The sequence below is a fragment of the Aptenodytes patagonicus genome, chromosome Z, assembly GCF_965638725.1.
Source record: "Aptenodytes patagonicus chromosome Z, bAptPat1.pri.cur, whole genome shotgun sequence".
Classification (NCBI taxonomy): Eukaryota; Metazoa; Chordata; class Aves; order Sphenisciformes; family Spheniscidae; genus Aptenodytes; species Aptenodytes patagonicus.
The window spans coordinates 64,279,750-64,298,606 of NC_134982.1; the positions used below are offsets into that span (position 1 = coordinate 64,279,750).

Genomic DNA, 18,857 nt, shown 5'->3' on the forward strand with positions numbered 1-18,857 from the left:
GGGGGAAAAAAGTTCACATCTAAAGTATTTTCTAAATAAGTGAGAGAAAGAGCCTACCTTACACATGAGAAAGGAAAAAGGCAAATTTGCTTAAATCAGAAGTAAACATATTAAGTGCTCAAAAGGCTTTATTAACACAAATGTTGTATTAAAAGTAATACATAGTATTATAGCTTCAAAAATTTGAGTTTTAGCTAAAAGCAGAAAAAGGTATTAATACTGTGAGTCTCATAACCAGCACTATTACATTTACTTTGCTATTTGTAGCTTTATTAGTAAGTTAAGTTTTATCATAATGCATCGTTTTCTATCTTACTGTTAATAGCTTGGCACTCACTATTTCATAAAATTTTATTGATATTCTGTGGAAGATGGCAATGAAAATGCTTCTCTATTCGATACAAACTGAGACAAAAAGAAAGAAGCAATTTGCCTGGAAAGACTGATGGTGGACTTGACAGTTGTGTCCACCTGCACAAGTCGTGGGCCATTAGCTAACCACCGGCCCATGATTCCTCCCTTGGCACTTATGTGCACCATGGCAGCTTGAATAGTATCATTCTGCGACCCACTGCCAGTAATAGACAGCTTGAAAACCACTGCTTCATGAAGCAAAGGCTTTGTGTGTCTGTGGTCTCTCAGAAGATCCAGTGTTACTTTACATATATCCTGAACATAGTATCACAATCTTTACGAAATTTCTGAAATACTAGTTTGATTTTCATGGAAGTGTTTTTGTAAATTTTCAGTAATGATGAAAAACACTTCCTCTAGATGACTCTGAAAGAAAAAGAAAACTGTCACATACAAAACAGAGAAAAATTATGTGAACTGAGTGTAATCTTTGTTTACAAGCATTGTACTATGTACTATTTATGATATATTTTCCCTAATAATCAGACTTAGATATGAGGAATAAACCTAAGACAGCTCAGTATATAGCTTTTTCTTAATCTGACTCAGAACATGTTTAAATGCTAGGTCAGACTCAGGTAGGAAGATGTCCATGATTTTAATTAACGCTGTAAATTTTCTTTGAGATACGACCTCATTTTTTTTTCCACTCCTTATGTGCATCTGTTACAAAACCTAGACTATATTGAGTAAAACAATAAAAAAACCTAATGACTAAAGTATGATTGGAACCTAAGACATAAATTCTTGAAGTTTCGTGGTGATACTTTTTACAGACTTGAGTATAAGCAATAACAATTTGATTTTGTTTTGCAGCTCTCTTACTTTCAGCAAACAATACCACATGCTAACGTCAAACTATGTAACATAGTGTATATTGAGCTGTTTTATATATTTGTGCATATCTTCAGCTGGGGACTGTGACATCAGACTTGTTTTTAAGTGGTCCATCTTCTCTAACGGCAAAAATTACTGCATTTATATCACTGTAGCATCAAGCTCAAGAGCCATAAATGTTCTTAGTAGCAGAAAAGTTGTGCGAGTCAAATATATTAAAATTCTTAAATCAAGTTATAGTATTTACACTCAAACAGGCTCTGTCTGCATATCAAATAATGTAGTGCAGTATCGATACGGATCAGTTGATCAAAGTAGTTGTAGATATACGAGCTTTAACGTCTTTATATATGGCTCAAGACTTTTACTTTAGACTAAATGTAGTTCAGTCCTTTGTCATGAATGTCCCCACCATGCATAGTGTTTGCAGCTGTTTGTCATTTGTTCAGACCTTTCTTTCTGTGTTAGCTGTAGAAACAAATTTGGTACACACTGTGGGCAAAGTTCTAGGTTAGTTTCTTCCAAGAGAAATCTAGTTTGCATGCGCCAAAATCATTCTTCAAAACCAGTGAATGTGCATTAAGTGCTCAGGGGATTCACTTCAAAACTATGCTACAGGTCTAATCCAAAACATTAAAGCTAATGTAGTTATTCTGGAATATTCACGTAAGACAAGCCATTTGTGAGCATATTAGCTATTTAAGCTGAAAACAAATGTTGTAAATTTAGTTTAAAAATACTTTGCTCGTGATGTTCCTAATGTTATAGATTTAATTCCGTTGCTTAACATTTTTCTCCCTTCAAAAATTTCTTGTATTTTATTACATTAAGATGGGAATAATATATATTTTATTATGTAGTATTTTAATACATTGTGAAACAATGAAATGTAATATGTATGTTAATAATACGTTACTAGCTTGTATTATTATTCCAAATGTATGCTGTAGAGAAGCCACAGTATGTCTTCTATCAGGTATTACTACAGGGTGTTTCCTAATCTAAAAAAAACCACGTTTGAGATGGAGGGAGGGAAAGGAAGGCTGTTGATTTTCTGAGCTTCTCATCCATCACTGAGCCAAAATTCCTTTTCCTGTAATACTGAGTAGCTTTTTATTTTTGATGGAAATTCTAATGCTAAGATAAGATGGGCAGAGAGGATGGAGCCAGTTCTCTGGTTTCTCACTGTCTTTCATAATTGTGGGAACATGTTTCAGGGAGCTTCTTCAAATTCTGTTTCATTTTGCATAAAATCTGATTTGTTAATCTGCGGGTTTATTTCTGTGACCTCAGAGGGCACTTGTGGTGGGTTGACTTTGGTTGGCTGCCAGGCACCCACCCAGATGCTCTCTCACTCCTCCTCCTCAAGAGGACGGGGGAGAAAATAAGACAGAAAAGCTTGTGGGTCAAGATAAAGACAGGGAGATCACTCACCAATTACCGTCACAGCAAAACGGACTCAACTTGGGTCACATTAATTTAATTTATTGCCAATTAAAATAGAGTTGGATGGTGAGAAATAAAGACGAAAACTGAAATACCTTTCCCCCACCCCTCTCTTCCTCCAAGGCTTACCTTCATTCCTTCATTCCTGACTCCTCCACCTCCTCCCCTCAGCGAGGGGCACAGGGGGATGGGGAAAGGGGGTTGTGGTCAGTCCCTTAACAGCTCATCTCTGCTGCTGCTTCCTCCTCACACTGTTCCCCTGCTCCAGCATGGGTCCTTCCCAGGGGATACAGTCTTTCGCAAACTGCTCCAGTGTGGGTCCTTCCAAGGGCTGCAGGGAGAGTCTCTGCTCTGGCGCCTGGAGCACCTCCAGCATCTCCAGCACCTCCTCCCCCCACTTCTTCACCAACCTTGGTGTTCACAGGATTATTTCTCACACTTTTTTTTTTTCCTCCTTCACTCCTCTTTTCCACAACTGCTATTCAGTGTTTTTTACTCTTTCTTAAATATGTTTTCCGAGGGGCGCCACCATCTTGGCTGAGGGACTCAGCCATTTTAAATGGCTTCAAGTACTTTCAAATGTGTAAAAATAGCAGGGTTTATTTCTTGTTCTAACTTAGAGACCTGGCTGCAAGGAACTGCTTGGTAGGTGAAAGCAACATTTTGAAAATAAGCGATTTTGGAATGTCCCGGCAAGAGGATGATGGTGTGTACTCATCGTCAGGCCTAAAGCAGATTCCTATCAAGTGGACTGCTCCAGAAGCTCTCAATTATGGTAAGGACATACCTGTATCTTCTTGGGGGGGGGATCAAAAGTAGCATAAGGAGCACCATGACTACACCGTGGGCAATATTTGAATATATATACATATTCCTGGGGCCCCGTTCAAATTAATGATGTTTAAAATAATTTTAATATTTCAGTCGTATTTAAGTTACATATAAAATACTGTTTTGCCTTCAAAAAGAATAATGCAGCAACATCAAAATTGCTATTATGGAGCAATATAATAATGCTTTGGTTATGTTGCTGACCTCATTCTAGTAGACTACCTAGTCAGTCATCTAAGTCATAATCATTAGCAAAATGAATGCAAGTTCTGCATATTTATGGCAGTGATTGTTCTAGCACTTCTTTGAAAATGGTAGAAAGTGTTAACATGCTAGAACACTCTGTTAGAGAAATCATTGCATTGGAAAAAAGTACAGTCACTCGATTTATATTTTTTTTAACTGCAGCTTTTCTTTACCTGCATTTTTATATATTGCTAGGCTGTTATCTTGGGAAAAAAATCCACTATTTCTGATTGAGGGAAGTGGTCCATACTTCATGGGTAATAGTTCCAGAACAGAAACAGAAGCTGCTTTTAGCTTATATGAAACTACAAAAATAAGTTTTTCTAAGTAAAGTGGGCTGTGAAGAAGCAGCATATTAAATGAACGATGCCATGCTTTGGATGTAGTTCTCTCAACCAGTTCTTTAGTTGAGTACTTGGAAAAAAATTGTTTTAAATTCTTCATTTGAAGTATCTATAAATATTTCTGCCATCTCTTAAAGCTTTTTTTTAATGCATTGGAAGTCATAAGTTGTGACTTACGATTGATAGCATCCTCTCACTAGAACTTTTGCAGGTGTTAATGCCATAACACAATAAAGCAGATCTTCCCTTTGGAAAGCTAATAATAAATTTAGTTACATTAATTGATCCTGTATTATAAATTATTCTAAGAGGTGTTAGTGTTGCTAGCGTTCACTGGGGAACACACTTTTCTATTTTGGGTGTTTGTTCCACTATAAAAGGTGTTTTGAATTTTTATTTTTGTTATTTCAGAAATGCATAGAGTTTATTTGACATATAATGGAAACCTATCCTTCATAGCCTTATGCAGTCCAGTGGACTACATTAAGCAGGAAACAGGTTCTTGTGACAACAACTTCACTTTGTACTTTTGAGTCTTTTTTTCTGCATAGTACAGGAGAGGAGAGGATAGTTCACTAACATCTACTTATTTTGTGTTTCCTAAAATGCATACATACTCAAGCAGCTTTAAGTGATTTTCTGTAGTGTTTGGAAAATAAGCTCTCTCAAATATTTGTTAATGTGTTCAGCAGTCTAATATTCAACTTTCAAAATGTCACAGAAGATTTCTGTGTGTTTTTGAAGGATCATTTTTTCCACTCCCTTGGAAGATGTGAGTAAAAATAATTGGTTTGTGTTTTACCATTTACCATCCTAATAATATGATCATAAGTATTGCATTAATTTGTGTAGGTAAGGCTGAAGGTATTTAAGGATATCAGAGTGAAATAGAACTAAATCTGCAATATTATAAAACTAGTTGGCAACCACTGTCCATGTCAGTTCTTAATGGCAAGATTTAAGGGTTGGAAGAAAATGAGGGATAGGGTCATTTGGCCATTACATGAATTACAATTACAGTGCTTAAGAAACTACGTAAAAGTTAATTTTTTAGTCACTTCTGGAGTCACTGTATATGATAAATTAATAGCAGTCACAAAAAGATTTTAAATTATATAACCACAAGTTGTGAAGTCTAGAAACCAGATTAGGGCAAACGGAGTGGTTAGGGAGTTGTGTCTGAAGTCATAAGCAAAATCCTGAAGCTGTTGGTGCTTGTGGGAGATTGAACCTTTGGTGCCATTCCATACCGTTATTTTTGCTTGGAGTGATATGATTTCCATCACTTACAGCAAGTGGAAAAAAATGTTTGAAAAGCTCCTAATAAAATTACATATTTAGGCCAAGTGTAGGGTATTTTTACTTCCTGTTATCTCAAAATTAAAATACACATTTAATATGTGTGTTTTTCCAGCACAACATTTTGAGTTGTTTGTCATGTTAATAAATTACTGTGTGGAGGGGTTTTTTTTGTGAATGAACAGGCTTTTTTTTGCCCAGATAATGTCATAGTGGAAAAGATAATTAACTGTGCAGACCTTGTAGTTTCTTTAAAAAAAACTAATCACCTATCTTGTATCTACTGAATGATTTCAATGAAAAGTGTTAAATTACTGGATGCCAAACTCTGAAGAGAGTTGATACATAGACAAGAAAACTAATCTCACTACAAAGAGCACAGTGAATGTCCATAATTGCCATCTATGATGCACACAAGCTAATATAGCGCAGCTGGAAGTGATACTTAGTTTAACAGTAAACTGAACTTTCTGACGTCAGAACAGTTGTCATATCACCAACTGGCACTATAATTTACATGTATATTCCTTTTTTCTAGCCAAAAGTGGCTTAGTTTGGGCTTCTTAATGATTAGAGATGAACAAACAATACATTCACAAGCTTGTGTATATTTTAAAGAATAACGACACATACATACAATGTAATAGTATGGAACAAAGAAAAACAGTCATGAAAAATGTTGAAAGTAATGTTGAAAATGGATTTTTAAGGTAACATTTTCACAGGTCCTGCTGCAAAGGGCTAGGAGCCTTAACTTTCTGATGTCAATCCATCCTTCTTAATGTGAATCCATCAGGGACAACAGAAATATCTGCTACAAGATCTCTCCTTCTCCCATAATATATAGCTTTCATTACACAAAGAGGTTTGAAATTCAATTATCTATCAATTGTCTATTTTGCTATCTCTGAAGCATAGTTGAAGATAATGGAACCAGCAGGCCAGATTTTTTTCTTTAACTGATTGGGTGCATTAGTTCTTCAGGGTCCAAATTAAACAAGTTGAAGCAACTATACTTTCATTTTCAGAGAGCAGTTTCTCAAAGCGTGAAAACCAGGCCCTCTTCGCACTTACAAACTATGTTGATGGTAGCTCCTCTCAGAATACTCATTGCCATGCTATATTAGGGAACTGGGAAAGGTAATTTTTTTAAAAGGTTCTTTTGAATTGAAAGTCATTATAAACAAGGGAGGGAAAAAAACTGACATTTTTCTGTCCTTTTATATTAAAAGAAAAAAAAAAATTTGTACATTAAGAAGCAAAGAAATTCTTAACTTGCATGAAAAATAACTGACATGGTAAGGTCTGTCAAATTGTAGAACTTTAAGTTAGCTTATATTATTCCTAGGTATTGACCTGAAAATAATTTATTTATCATTTGTAATACAGGAGACTGTGATATCTGCAGAATGTATTACTAGTAGCTACAGCTTTGTTCTGCCTAAAGCTTGCCAGTGTAACACTTTACCTTTACAGAAAATTTGGGGCCATATTTATCTGAAACATTAATTTCTCTGTACGTTAAGCTGAGGGTTTTCTCTCCTTTTCTTAGGGAGATACACATCTGAGAGTGATGTATGGAGCTTTGGAATCCTTTTGTGGGAGACCTTCAGTTTAGGAGTATGTCCGTACCCTGGAATGACCAACCAACAAGCACGAGAACAAGTCGAGAAAGGTAGTTATTCATAGGGAGTGGAAGAACTGCTGTATAGATCCATAAGGATGTAGTACATGCAGTATAAAATAGCAAAGACGTAACATACAAGTTATCCAGCAACTTTAGCAAAAATATTACGAGATTTTTTAATTGCTGAATCTAGCTTTCTGGAGGGAGTACTGTGATATATAGGCTTCTTGAAAAAAGGAATATACTGACCAGTGACTTAAAGGATGGAAGACTTATATAGCATGCTGACATTCATTGTTGCAGAACTAAAAGGTGAGATGGAGAGGAGGGATTTACTGCTGTGCAAAGCAGAGGCTTGACCAGAATGAATTATTTAAGATTATGCTAATGCAGGTATACACATTCTAAACTGCCAGAACAAAAAATCTGTATCGTTCCATCTTCTCTATTAAAACATTTCAGACAAAAATTTAGTAACTATGGTGGAAAATGATAAGCTAGTTGAGTGTTGAAGGCCACATTTCTCTTTTACAAAATAATCAAAAGGCTTTTATTTAAAGTAGCAAATAACTGTGAGCAGGATTTCAGGATTTTGATTTATTTTCATCATCTTTAGGGGCGTTTCAGAACTGTTCCTCCTCTACATAGTACTACTGCATAATCCATAAACAGGTTCTAAGCTAAAATGCTAAATGATTTAAAAAAACCCCACAGCTTGTTTGCTGATTTGTACAGATTGCCAGTGTTTGTTATAAGCACTGTAGAAGACCGTCAAAGTTTCTGCTTAAAAGGTCAAATCAAAAAATCCAATGTTTTCCAGAGCAGAGGAGTGTTTGTAAAAATAAGTCTTACTACCTAAGTACTGAGATTCTGTTTTAATTCACTGAGAATAATAATCTCTTGAAATTGATAAAATTCAAAGATTGAGAAGTATGTTTATCCTTTTTCAGCTCTTTATACTGTGGGGAACATAGTCCTGTTGGCCCATCAGAAGTTCTTTTTCATTTTTTTTTAACGGAATTTTCATTTCTTTTATCAGCCTGTTTTCTTGGTTTTCAGCATATAATAGCTCTTCTGTTAGGATAGTCAGCTAAGACTCTCCAGATTATCTTCCTGATCTTATCTGTCTCAATTACTCGATCAGTAAGAGCCTTCAGTGAATTTAGTCACTTGAATGCTTGCTTTAAACCAGGATAATTTCAATTCTAAATGACTATGTAGAATCACTTCACTTTAAGGACAAAAAGTAGTTGCTGCTGTCACTGTTTTGAAGAACTAGTTTCTAGGGGAAACTTGGTGAAGGAAAGGATTTTTAGTTATTTTCATATTATCTTGTCTGGAAATGTCCTAGACCCCAGCCATTCTCCTTTGAAGTTACATGCATTAATTCAGCACCTAGAGCAGATGCATGCAATATAACAAAGGAAAAATATTTCTCAGATTTACCTGTTATATGAGGCCAGTGTTATTTATACTCAGCTTTAGAAAGAGATACAGAGACCTGTGCAGTAAGTCTGGAGTTACAGAGCTGCATTTACCTGTAGAATCCTATGTGCCAACTCACTTTACTGTCCACTGCCTGTCGTTTGCTCAGAGAGCTACATGTGGTAAACAGTTCATAGAATCACAGAGTCACAGAATGGCTGAGGTTTGCGGGAACCTCTGGAGGTCATCTGGTCCAATCCCCCTGCTCAAGCAGAGTCACCTAGAGCTGGCTGCCCAGGACCATGTCCAGATGGCTTTTGAGTATCTCCAAGGATGGAAACTCCACCACCTCTCTGGGCAACCTGTGCCAGTGCTCGGTCACCCTCACAGTTTGTGCCCATTGCCTCTGGCCCTGTCACTGGGCACCACTAAAAAGAGCCTGGCTCCCTCTTCTTTGCACCCTCCCTTCAGGTATTTTTATACATTGATGAGATCCCCCTGAGCCTTCTCTTCTCCAGGCTGAACATTCACAGCTCTCTCAGCCTTTCCTCATGTGAGAGCGGCTCCAGTCCCTTCATCATCTTGGTTGCCCTTTGCAGGACTCTCTCCAGTGTGTCCATGTCTCTCTCGTACTGGGGAGCCCAGCACTGGACCCAGCACCCCAGGTGTGGCCTCACCAGTGCTGAGTAGAGAGGAAGGATCATCTCCTTCAACCTGCTGGCAACACTTCTAATGCAGCCCAGGATACCATTAACATTCTTTGCTGCAAGGGCACATTGCTGGCTCATGTTCAACTTGGTGCCCACCAGGACCCCCAAGGCCTTTTCTGCCAAGCTGCTTCCCAGCTGGGCAGCCCCCAGCCTATACTGGTGCCTGGCGTTGTTCCTCCCCAGGTGCAGGACTTTGCACTTCCCCTTGTTGAACAGCATGAGGCTCCTGTCAGCCCGTTTCTCCAGCTTGTCCAGGTCCCTCTGAATGGCAGCACGACCCTCTGGTGTATCGGCCCCTCCTCCCAGTTTGGCATCATCTGCAAACTTGCTGAGGGTGCACTCTGCCCTATCATCCAGATCATTAATGAAGATGCTCAATAGGATCAGACCCAGTATTGACCCCTGGGGTACACTGGTAGTTACTGGCCTCCAGCAAAACTTTGTGTCACTGATCACCCACCTCCCTCTGGGACTTGCCATTCATCCAATTTTCAGCCCACCTCACTGTCTGCTCATCCAGCCCATAATTCAACAATGTCTTCATGAGGATTTTATGGGAGACAGTGTTGAAAGCCTTACTGAAGTCCCCTCATCTACCAAGCCAGTCATTTCATCATAGAAGGTGATCAGGTTGGTCAAGCATGACTTGCCTTTAGTGAATCCGTGCTGACTACTCCTCGTGACTTTCTTGTCCTTCACGTGCCTGGAAATCATTTCCAGGATTAGCAGCTCCATCACCTTCCCAAGAATCAAGGTGAGGCTGGCCAGCCTGTAGTTCCCCGGGTCCTCCTTCTTGAAGATAGGAGTGACATTTGCTTTACTCCAGTCTTCAGGCACTTATCCCAGTCACCATGATGGATGAAAGATCACTGAGAGTGGCCTTGCAGTGACATCAGCCAACTCCCTCAGCACTCACGGGTGCATCCCATCAGGGCCCATGGACTTACGTTAGTCCGTTTTGCTTAAGTATTCCCTGACCAGATCCTCTTCCACCAAGCGTACATCTTCCTTGCTCCAGACTTTCTCCCTGGTCTCTGGGAGACCATGGAGACCATTCATCCTTGGATGCTCAGTCAATGTTTCTGTATTCCTCCCACATTACCTGTTTTTGTGTTTGAATTTGTCCAGGAGCTCCTTGTTCATCCATACAGTCCTCCTGGCATTTTTGCCCAACTTCCTACTCATTGGGAAGTTGCCTGCATTGCTGTGAGTACATCTCTGGTCCAGGGTATGGATGATAAGCTGGAGCGGCCACTTATCTATGGCTTCTGAATGATTAGCTGCTAATTTACTTAACTGATTGTTCATTCTCCTGCTCATCACCAAGTCAGAGACCTCCTTCAGTTGATGGCAGCAGAGAGGTGTGGAAGGCCACTGCCTATCTAAGCAAACCAGAAGAGTAAGAGAGTTAAGATGATGGGAAAATATAAAAGTTAAAAAAACAGGAGAGAGGAAAAATAAATAGATAAAGCGCAAGAGGGAAGGGAAGGGAAGGGAAGGGAAGGGAAGGGAAGGGAAGGGAAGGGAAGGGAAGGGAAGGGAAGGGAAGGGAAGGGAAGGGAAGGGAAGGGAAGGGAAGGGAAGGGAAGGGAAGGGAAGGGAAGGGAAGGGAAGGGAAGGGAAGGGAAGGGAAGGGAAGGGAAGGGAAGGGAAGGGAAGGGAAGGGAAGGGAACTTCTTAGGGACACAAAAAAGGGAAGAGGCAAAAGAGCAAAGACATCTACTCCCATCTTAATGTTTATTATTGATTTCCTCAATGGGGAGAAAAAAGGGAACACAATTAATACCTAGAGGGTAGCTACTTCCTAAGATACAGGAAACAAATCTATGCAGGTTGCTGCCCTTAGGGATGAGAAGCACACTGACAATTTACCATGCCCAACATAAATGTCATTGGTACCTGAGCTTTGATTAGTTTAATAATTATCTATCTTGTATAGGTTATATATTGAAGACTTTCCTTATATTACCCTGAAGATCTTTTTTAATGCAATGATCTTGAACTTCGCTCGTTGCTTTTTAGATTAATCAATATGCATCAGTTTTCAATGCTAAACATTTACCCCTTTTTTGTGTGTACCAGGCTACCGAATGTCAGCACCACAAAAATGCCCAGAAGAAATACATAAAATAATGCAGAGATGCTGGGACTACAAACCAGAAAACCGGCCAAAATTCAGTGAGATTCAGAAAGAGCTGTCTTCAATCAAAAAGAAAGTGACATAGTGATAAACAAGTGCCAAACTCAATGTGTGGGACTTTATTTTCCAGTGAAGTAATTTTTTCCCCTCAAACACTATGCGTTTGTACAACATTATTTGCAATATTCTTCTAGGATTACTTTGAAATTAACTGGTTTTTTATATACGTGTACCATCCTGAACGATGTTTACACCTGCATTAAAGACATATACTGCAAAATGCTATATATCCAGTCACAGTAATATTGTCATTTAGGTTACATGTAAATAGACAAGCACATACTATAGATCTAAGGAACTGTGGCTTCTATCTGTTTTACAGCAAGTAACTGCTAGTGACATTTTTCAGAGGTTTTCTACTTTAAGCTGTGTTCTCACTCTGCTATCCCTGTCCCGTATGTCAACACCAGCAGCACTCTAATGTGGTGACTGTCATACATGTTGGCCTTAAAACTGAAGACAGTTTTGACAAGTATTTCAACTAGAAACTTTTGTATTTTTTAAATTCTTTCTGCAACTGATATTTTTAAGTGATAACTTTGTTTTAAGGATGAAGGTCAGTTAGATTCTGGATGCAAATGTGCTTACTGAACAGTGAAATCCAGAATTTCTTTCTATAGAAAATTGAGTTACTTGTGCATTTCTTACCATACTGTAGTAAATACTTCTGACTTTCTATGTGATTTACTTAAGCCATGCTTTTTTTTCCTACAAAGCCATCAGAATTTAGTAATATGTCTCCTTTACAATGACCTATGTTTATTTAAGAAACAAAAAACACAATATCAAGTCTTGACTACACATGTTAAGAAATACTGCAAATCATCTGCCTTCTAAAGAATATGTAAAAGCAGTAGGCCAACAGAAAGAGGTTTACTAATGATAGCAGCAGATAACAAATATCATTGATCTTAGAGGAGTTAAATAATATGAATTGCTAGATTTGCTTTTAATCCTGATTCTTTTCCTTAAATTGGTAATAATTCTCAGAATGCAGCTGGAGCCTACAAAAGTTTATGCTAAGCAAAAGTACATTCCATGCATAGTGTCCAAAGGAAAATACTACTTCTGTATGGCATAAGGAAATTGTTCAAGAAACCAGAATAAAGAAGTATGTTTACAGCCTCTGACAGGCTGCGCAAGGCAAAGTAGAAATACTAACCTTCTAACTTTTTTAAATCATTGCAATCAGATTTCAAAAGACTGGGGACAGGGAAGTATTAAATGCCACCAGGAATAAAAACCTTGTATATATAAAAAAAAAAATTCTGCCAGAAAGAATAAAAACTTACTACATAGGGGAGGGAGGAAAGGCACAGTTTGTTACTCTGGCTCTGGGTCCTCTTTGCAGCTGGAATTGTTTTCTAGGGCCCTACACAGAAATAGGAATAAATTACAATATCTTGGTCTGAGTTCCAGAGTTAAGGTGCTTAAAATTTTTCTAAGAATTAACTAAAATTTTTCGGATCAAGGGATGCCAGTTGCCACTAATGCAAGTAAGAAACAGAAACTGTAAGTAACACAGCATCTGGAATGTTAATTAGCCCTGTATTTCATTGTTACAGTGGGATTGAGATGTAGTGAAGTCAGTGGCTACATTACATTTTTTATTTCTGTTAAGGTGACTTTTGTATTGTCTACAACGTTTTTGCTCTCTAAAGTGTATTTATAGTAGTACTGAGTGGTAATGTTTAAGGGCTATGTGTGACCAAAATATGTGTAGTCTAGAAGAGTTTGTCTGTTACATTGGAGTTAGTGTCCAAATAAAACAATGAATGATCGTGCTGGAGTACATCACCTGCATTTGAGATGGAACTGTCAGCATCCAGATATAAGGAATGGTGAGTGCTTCTTGCATTTCGTAAGTGATTTTTTTCTTGGAGCTAAGAAAGCATATACATACCCATGAAGGTATAGTGCTTGGAGAACTTGGTGGCATAAATTTAAACTTCCTTATGAGCATACTGGATATATTTACTTAGTTCTGTACTTCCAAGTAGCCCAAAGATATTTTTCAAGAGCAATGGGAAACATTCTTGTTAGTTTGTATGCTTTTAAGTAGTACACAAAGTTTGTGCCTTAATTTGCTATTATGCTAATGCAAATGCAGATGTACTGAGGTTTAAGGAATGTTCCACAATCATTGGGAAAAATCCAAGATTCATCCAACTGCAGGTCCTTATGTATGCATCACTAAAGTCTGGAAGTAAGGATAACAGTGTCTCCTCTGTCAGCATTCATAGCTTCTCCAGCGAGTTAATACTCTTCTTCTATGAAAGAGATGAACTGTTTCTTTGCTATATGCCCTCTTGACAGCAAAGAAATACTGTTTTATTTTTATAAAATAAAATACTGTTTTATTTGTCTTAAATTAACCGGTCACCATCCTGATTCTCACGTAAAGATAAAAATTATACTTATATTTTATTCTGAAATAGTTGACATTTGTAATTCATATCACACTTCTGTTTAAATATAAAGACTTTAAAACGTGGGATTTCTACAGTGTGTAAATAGTGTCATCAAACATGATATTCAAGAGCAGTAGTTCTGAAAATGGCTGGTTGTCACAAGTAGTGATAACTCATTATAAAGATGGAATAAAAAGAAAGAGGCTCATTGAGAGAATCCCCTTTCTGTAACAGCTGTCCTTTTTGTAGGCAATAGAAATGTTTGTTATGGCAGTGCACTTGGATTTGTAACATTTTTATGACTGAGCATAAAATAGTTTGCTATTAAAAGAAGACTTCACCAATTAATTTTTTTTTTCCCCTCAAGCACAAAAGGACATGTGATATTGTTGGAAGCATTCTTGCTAGGCAAGTCAGGATATGTGGAGGGAAGAATACGGAGGGAAGAATACTCCTACTACCAACGAAGGTACATATTTTTTTCTTCTTAGAATCATATTCATGCAGTCCTTCACTTTCAGGAGTACAGGACTTTAATTAGTAATTAGGAAATACAGGGCAAGTCCAGTATTCTTGAAGTTCCAACCAACTATGAGTTTTTAAGAGTGATCTGTTAAATTTAGAACATCAGCTCTATTAAAAAATGTTTTCTTCTAGTTTCCTTCTGCAGATTTACTGTAAAAAAAGGAGTCCTTAAACAATCACCAGTAACAACTTACAAGAAAAATGCATCAACCTCAGAAACCTATCAAGCTTCTTTAAGAGTAACTTCAGTAAAGAATATTTTTTGTAATCTTGTACTAGAATTTCCCCAGGATAGCTTTTCTTTCTAAAAAACTAATTAAAAAAAAAAAAAAAAAAAAAAGGGGGCAGCTTAAAAAGCTGAAAGCTCCAAGTTGAAACAGAAAAATCCTTTCACTTGTCATATTCTGAACAGTCTTTCAAATATTGACACAGTTTCTTTCCTGAAACTGACAATGCACCTGTGATTTCCAGCTCTTACATACTTTTCAGCATTGCATATTAGTGCATTATTAACATCCAACTTCACTTTCAGACCAAGGAAGGGAAGACTCTCTTATTGAAAAGTACAGCAAGTTCTGCCTGGTAGCTCCCACATTTTCCTTAACTTCCACATTCAGTTACCAGAGTCATTGCGTTCATTGCGAGCGGTTGGACTCGATGATCTTAGAGGTCTTTTCCAACCTCAATGATTCTATGATTCTATAATAAGCACCACATAGAACAGGATTGGAAGCTAGACATTGTCTTTAAATCAGCAGCTAATCCCCCAAAATTTCACAGCTTTGACTCTAGAAGCCAACTTGTTTTTGGTTCTCTGTCAAATAAGCAAAAGCAATTTCTGTATTTCAGCCTTACTACTAATTTGTAAAACAGGAAGGTTCAGAGTTATATTTACTGTTCTCTCCAAGGGAATGCCACCTCCACCAACGTCCAGGTGTAGAACTTGGGTGTTAACTCTGAGTTGTTTCATTTTCTGGAAGTTGTATATTATTAGCTGTTTCAACACCATTTTCTCAGACGTCATCTAGGCAGGACTTAAATTAGAATTTTCAGATGGTTTGGGGTTTTTTTTGTGAGATGAAGGACTAATTAGATTGCTAGCTACATGCATTGTTATTTTGCAGCTGTTTCAGATTATAGCTATGAGTAGTTCATTTATAGATCTCAGATTATGTATGCCTTCTCTAAATCAAAAACTGTTAGCCATACTTGCAAAAAATGGATAAATAAAGCCCTCAAATATAGTTGACTGAGATCATAAAGTGAAAACATAGAAGAGCCATGAACTACATTCTTTCTTCCTCTGTCCTCCCAGAATTGAATGCTTTGTAAATAAGACTTGCAATAACTGGCTTTGTGTTTATAGATAAATATGATCTGTGAACCAGTATGATAGCCTAGGACTCACATTGCTACTAGCAAAGAATGCTTGGAAAAAAGTGTTCCTAAATTGCTACTATTTGGAACTGGCATCTAGTTTTAGAACTACAAATGTTTTTAGATAAGTATGTAAGTTTTGTGAGTACAGTAAGAGAGACAGGGCATGCTTCTCCATTGAAACCCTTCATCAATTTAAGGCAATTATGCTTTTTAAAAGAAAAATCAGATTGATCAGCAATAAATTCTAGATTACACATGTTGAAAGTATGAGCCAGAAGTTTCCACCACTAAAAAAAGATCCACACTGCTGCTTTCTATAGCAGCTCAGTCTTTCTCAACATATAAAGAATTTCATAATTTTTAAACGCAGTAATAATACAAAATCCTTTGATTACTGATATGTAAACTACTTCACTCTGATCTTTTGCTTCAATTATTAAAGAATCTTTCTGCTCTTTAAAAAGAGTAAGCTGCAGTAAGCTTACAGTTCTAGCTGAGCTCTGCTGTAATAACCTGGCCTGTTGCATCTTCCAAACATTTCCTAATTCTGATGGCTCCATGTACCACAGATGGTGCCCTTGCACTTACTTCAAAAAAGTTACTATTGTGACAGAAAAGTTCAAATATATCCCTGCTTTTGTTTGACTCAAAAATATTGTAGTGATGTTATACCTTGCTACCTGTGGCAATGTGTTTGTGTGAAAATTGAAGTAACTGTGAATTAAGGTGAAGCACATTGTTCAAATCCCATTTTTAGTCAAGTTACAAACCCTAAATATATTGTGAATTGTCCACATCATAAAAGACATCAGAAAACCAACACTCCTGACTGCCTAGTTTACAATTCAGAGCATCCTGCTCCTACTAGGGAACAATATAAAGCTAAATATGCTCCTTGAAAAAGGAATGATTTTGCTGTCAGACTAGATCCAAACAATATCTTTAAAATAAAAAGCAGCGACTTAATTCCACTAAGTCTTGTTGTAAACTTCCTTCTTCTTAACAGACCTTTCCAAATAATATTAATTTTCATTATTGTCATCCATTTTGCTTTTAGAAATTGACTTCTGTACATCATATAACATTTACTTACACTGGTAATTATACCCCCACCACCACCATGAAGTGCTGAGACTTGCAACTTCAGAAGATAAGCATTGCTAAGTCAGTAAAAGTCTACAAGGAACTTAGCTTTCACTAGGTGTCTGAGTTGATATGGCTTAATGCATTTTAAATACCACTAAAGTAATTGTTTCAATTAAAACGTGTTGTACAGTTTGAACAGCAGTATTCCTTGCTCAAGATATCTCTGCAATAGTAATATTTGCATTTGACTTGAAGTCAAGAGGAAGGTAGAACTGTACCTTCCTTCCTCTCTAGTTTATCAGGGAAGGGAACTGCTAAGTTCAAGTAGCCTATTCCAGTGCTGTCAGCGATTCCGATAGGTAGCGTGGATGCAGCCGCCAGGATGCCATAGAGGAGGTCTTGCAGTCTGCATGGCCCCTCTTTATAATACGCCTACACTCGCTACGAGTCACTAATAAATCCACCGGAGACTGGTAGCTTGCTATATCTCTGAGTGTGGCTAATTCCTTAAATCACCTGAAGTTGTAGTGCTTAAGGAGAAATAGTGACATTTTTTCTTTGTCACGAAATGCAGAAACGCGATATACAATGGGGAGTCTCTGCATTATTTTCCTTCCTTCCACCTCCTGCTTGGTCATGTCACAGATTCAAAGTCTTCAACAGACGGAACAACTAGAAGAAACATATCCGTTTCCACTGTTAATTGTATCATTACCTGTAACTGACAAGTTAACTTGTTTTTTCCATCCAGCTTCCCACCTAATTGTCACTAAAATGCTAAAAACATGTAATAGGAAAAAACTCATGATATAGGCTCGTCACACAGGACACAAAAGGCAGGCAGACTCCTACAAAGAAATTTTGAGGACTGAAAGCCAACAATAAATACCTGTCTTGTCCCTCCTGTTAAAGGAGTGTGTAGTTATATGCAAGTTCAAATTACTTCCAGAGATGAAACCTGGACTAAGATTGGTAGGACTGCTGTTTATTCAGTTGCATGTGTTACTTTTCCTTTGTATAATTGTAGGCATCTGGAAATGGAGGAGGGGTGTTGGGGAAGGAGGGAAAGTTGGTTCACTGACCTGTTAGCCCACGCAAGACTTTTGACACCAGTAACCTTGAGTGGGGCACAGATACCATTTGCAAACATGTTTAGATTTCTATTCAATTTTGTGCCAAAGTATGCACCAGCAAGTTTAATATCAGGTAAAGCACCTTTTATACTCTTTGTTGTTTAAAAATAATATATTTGTGAAACAGATCGATAATACATAACACTGGAAATGGGTGCTTCTTCCCAAAAGTACACATGTAAAAAAAAAAGGAAACAACATTTGTGAGTTTATCTGTCTTTTAAGCAAGTCTGAAAATGATAACTATGTAATACAGTTGCCAGTTGTCTGTCCTTTATAATTTTAAATAGATCTGCATTTTAACTTTATTTATTTGCCAATTTTTTATATACTTTAAAGTTACACTTTTGAACTCAAGCTAACTTTTTATTTTCCTAGGCTGTTACAAAACAGATTTTCAGTATTCTTGTAAACTGCAGACCATTTTTGAATAGTCCTTTGTCTTTTCCTATGGACCAGTTACCACTAATGAGTCTGCAGTCCCCTTTTTACTGTACTCTTCCAATAAATGTAAAATATTTGTATCAAGCTGTCTCATTTTATTTGGTATTTACAGGTTGTGTTTATTCACTTGCTTCTGTAATCAAGTGGAAGATCAACTCTAGTAACATTGCTGTTGGGAATAGCTACAATTCAAAATACTCTATTTCACAAAGAAAAAAATCAATTTTATTTGAATTTTTTTGGCAATTTCTGGAGTTAATATCTGTGTGATCCTCACAGTTTGGCTGTCACTTTTGCTTACATGTTGAAACAGGCTGAGAACTTCGGGGCTGGAGCTCTGCAGTTTTGAGGATGTTACACCACGGGTTTCTCTTCAAGCCAGAATTCTGTTAAGAAGCTAGGCACTGGAAAGCAAACGTGTATTCTGCACCCCAACAGCAACGCAAAAATCTACAAGTGTTTCCAGTTAAAAGCAATGCAGCAATCTAAAGACATATCC

At 37.4% G+C, this 18,857-nt stretch overlaps 1 protein-coding gene across 2 annotated transcripts in view; it reads left to right on the forward strand.

Moving 5' to 3' along the window:
• FER (FER tyrosine kinase) overlaps nt 1-18,438 on the forward strand; it is a 195,092-nt gene extending 176,654 nt beyond the window's left edge. Inside the window, exons 18-21 of one of the 2 annotated variants that reach the window (XR_012997479.1) lie at nt 3,318-3,472; nt 6,970-7,092; nt 11,262-14,259; nt 16,753-18,438. Coding sequence is in view for 1 of the 2 variants with exons in the window: in XM_076363240.1 (XP_076219355.1) it covers nt 3,318-3,472; nt 6,970-7,092; nt 11,262-11,404 (421 nt within the window). In the remaining variant the exon portion in view is untranslated. Of the gene's footprint in view, nt 1-3,317; nt 3,473-6,969; nt 7,093-11,261 lie in introns of both variants that reach the window. The other variant, XM_076363240.1, reaches the window with a different exon arrangement.
• Nucleotides 18,439-18,857: the final 419 nt, after the last annotated feature.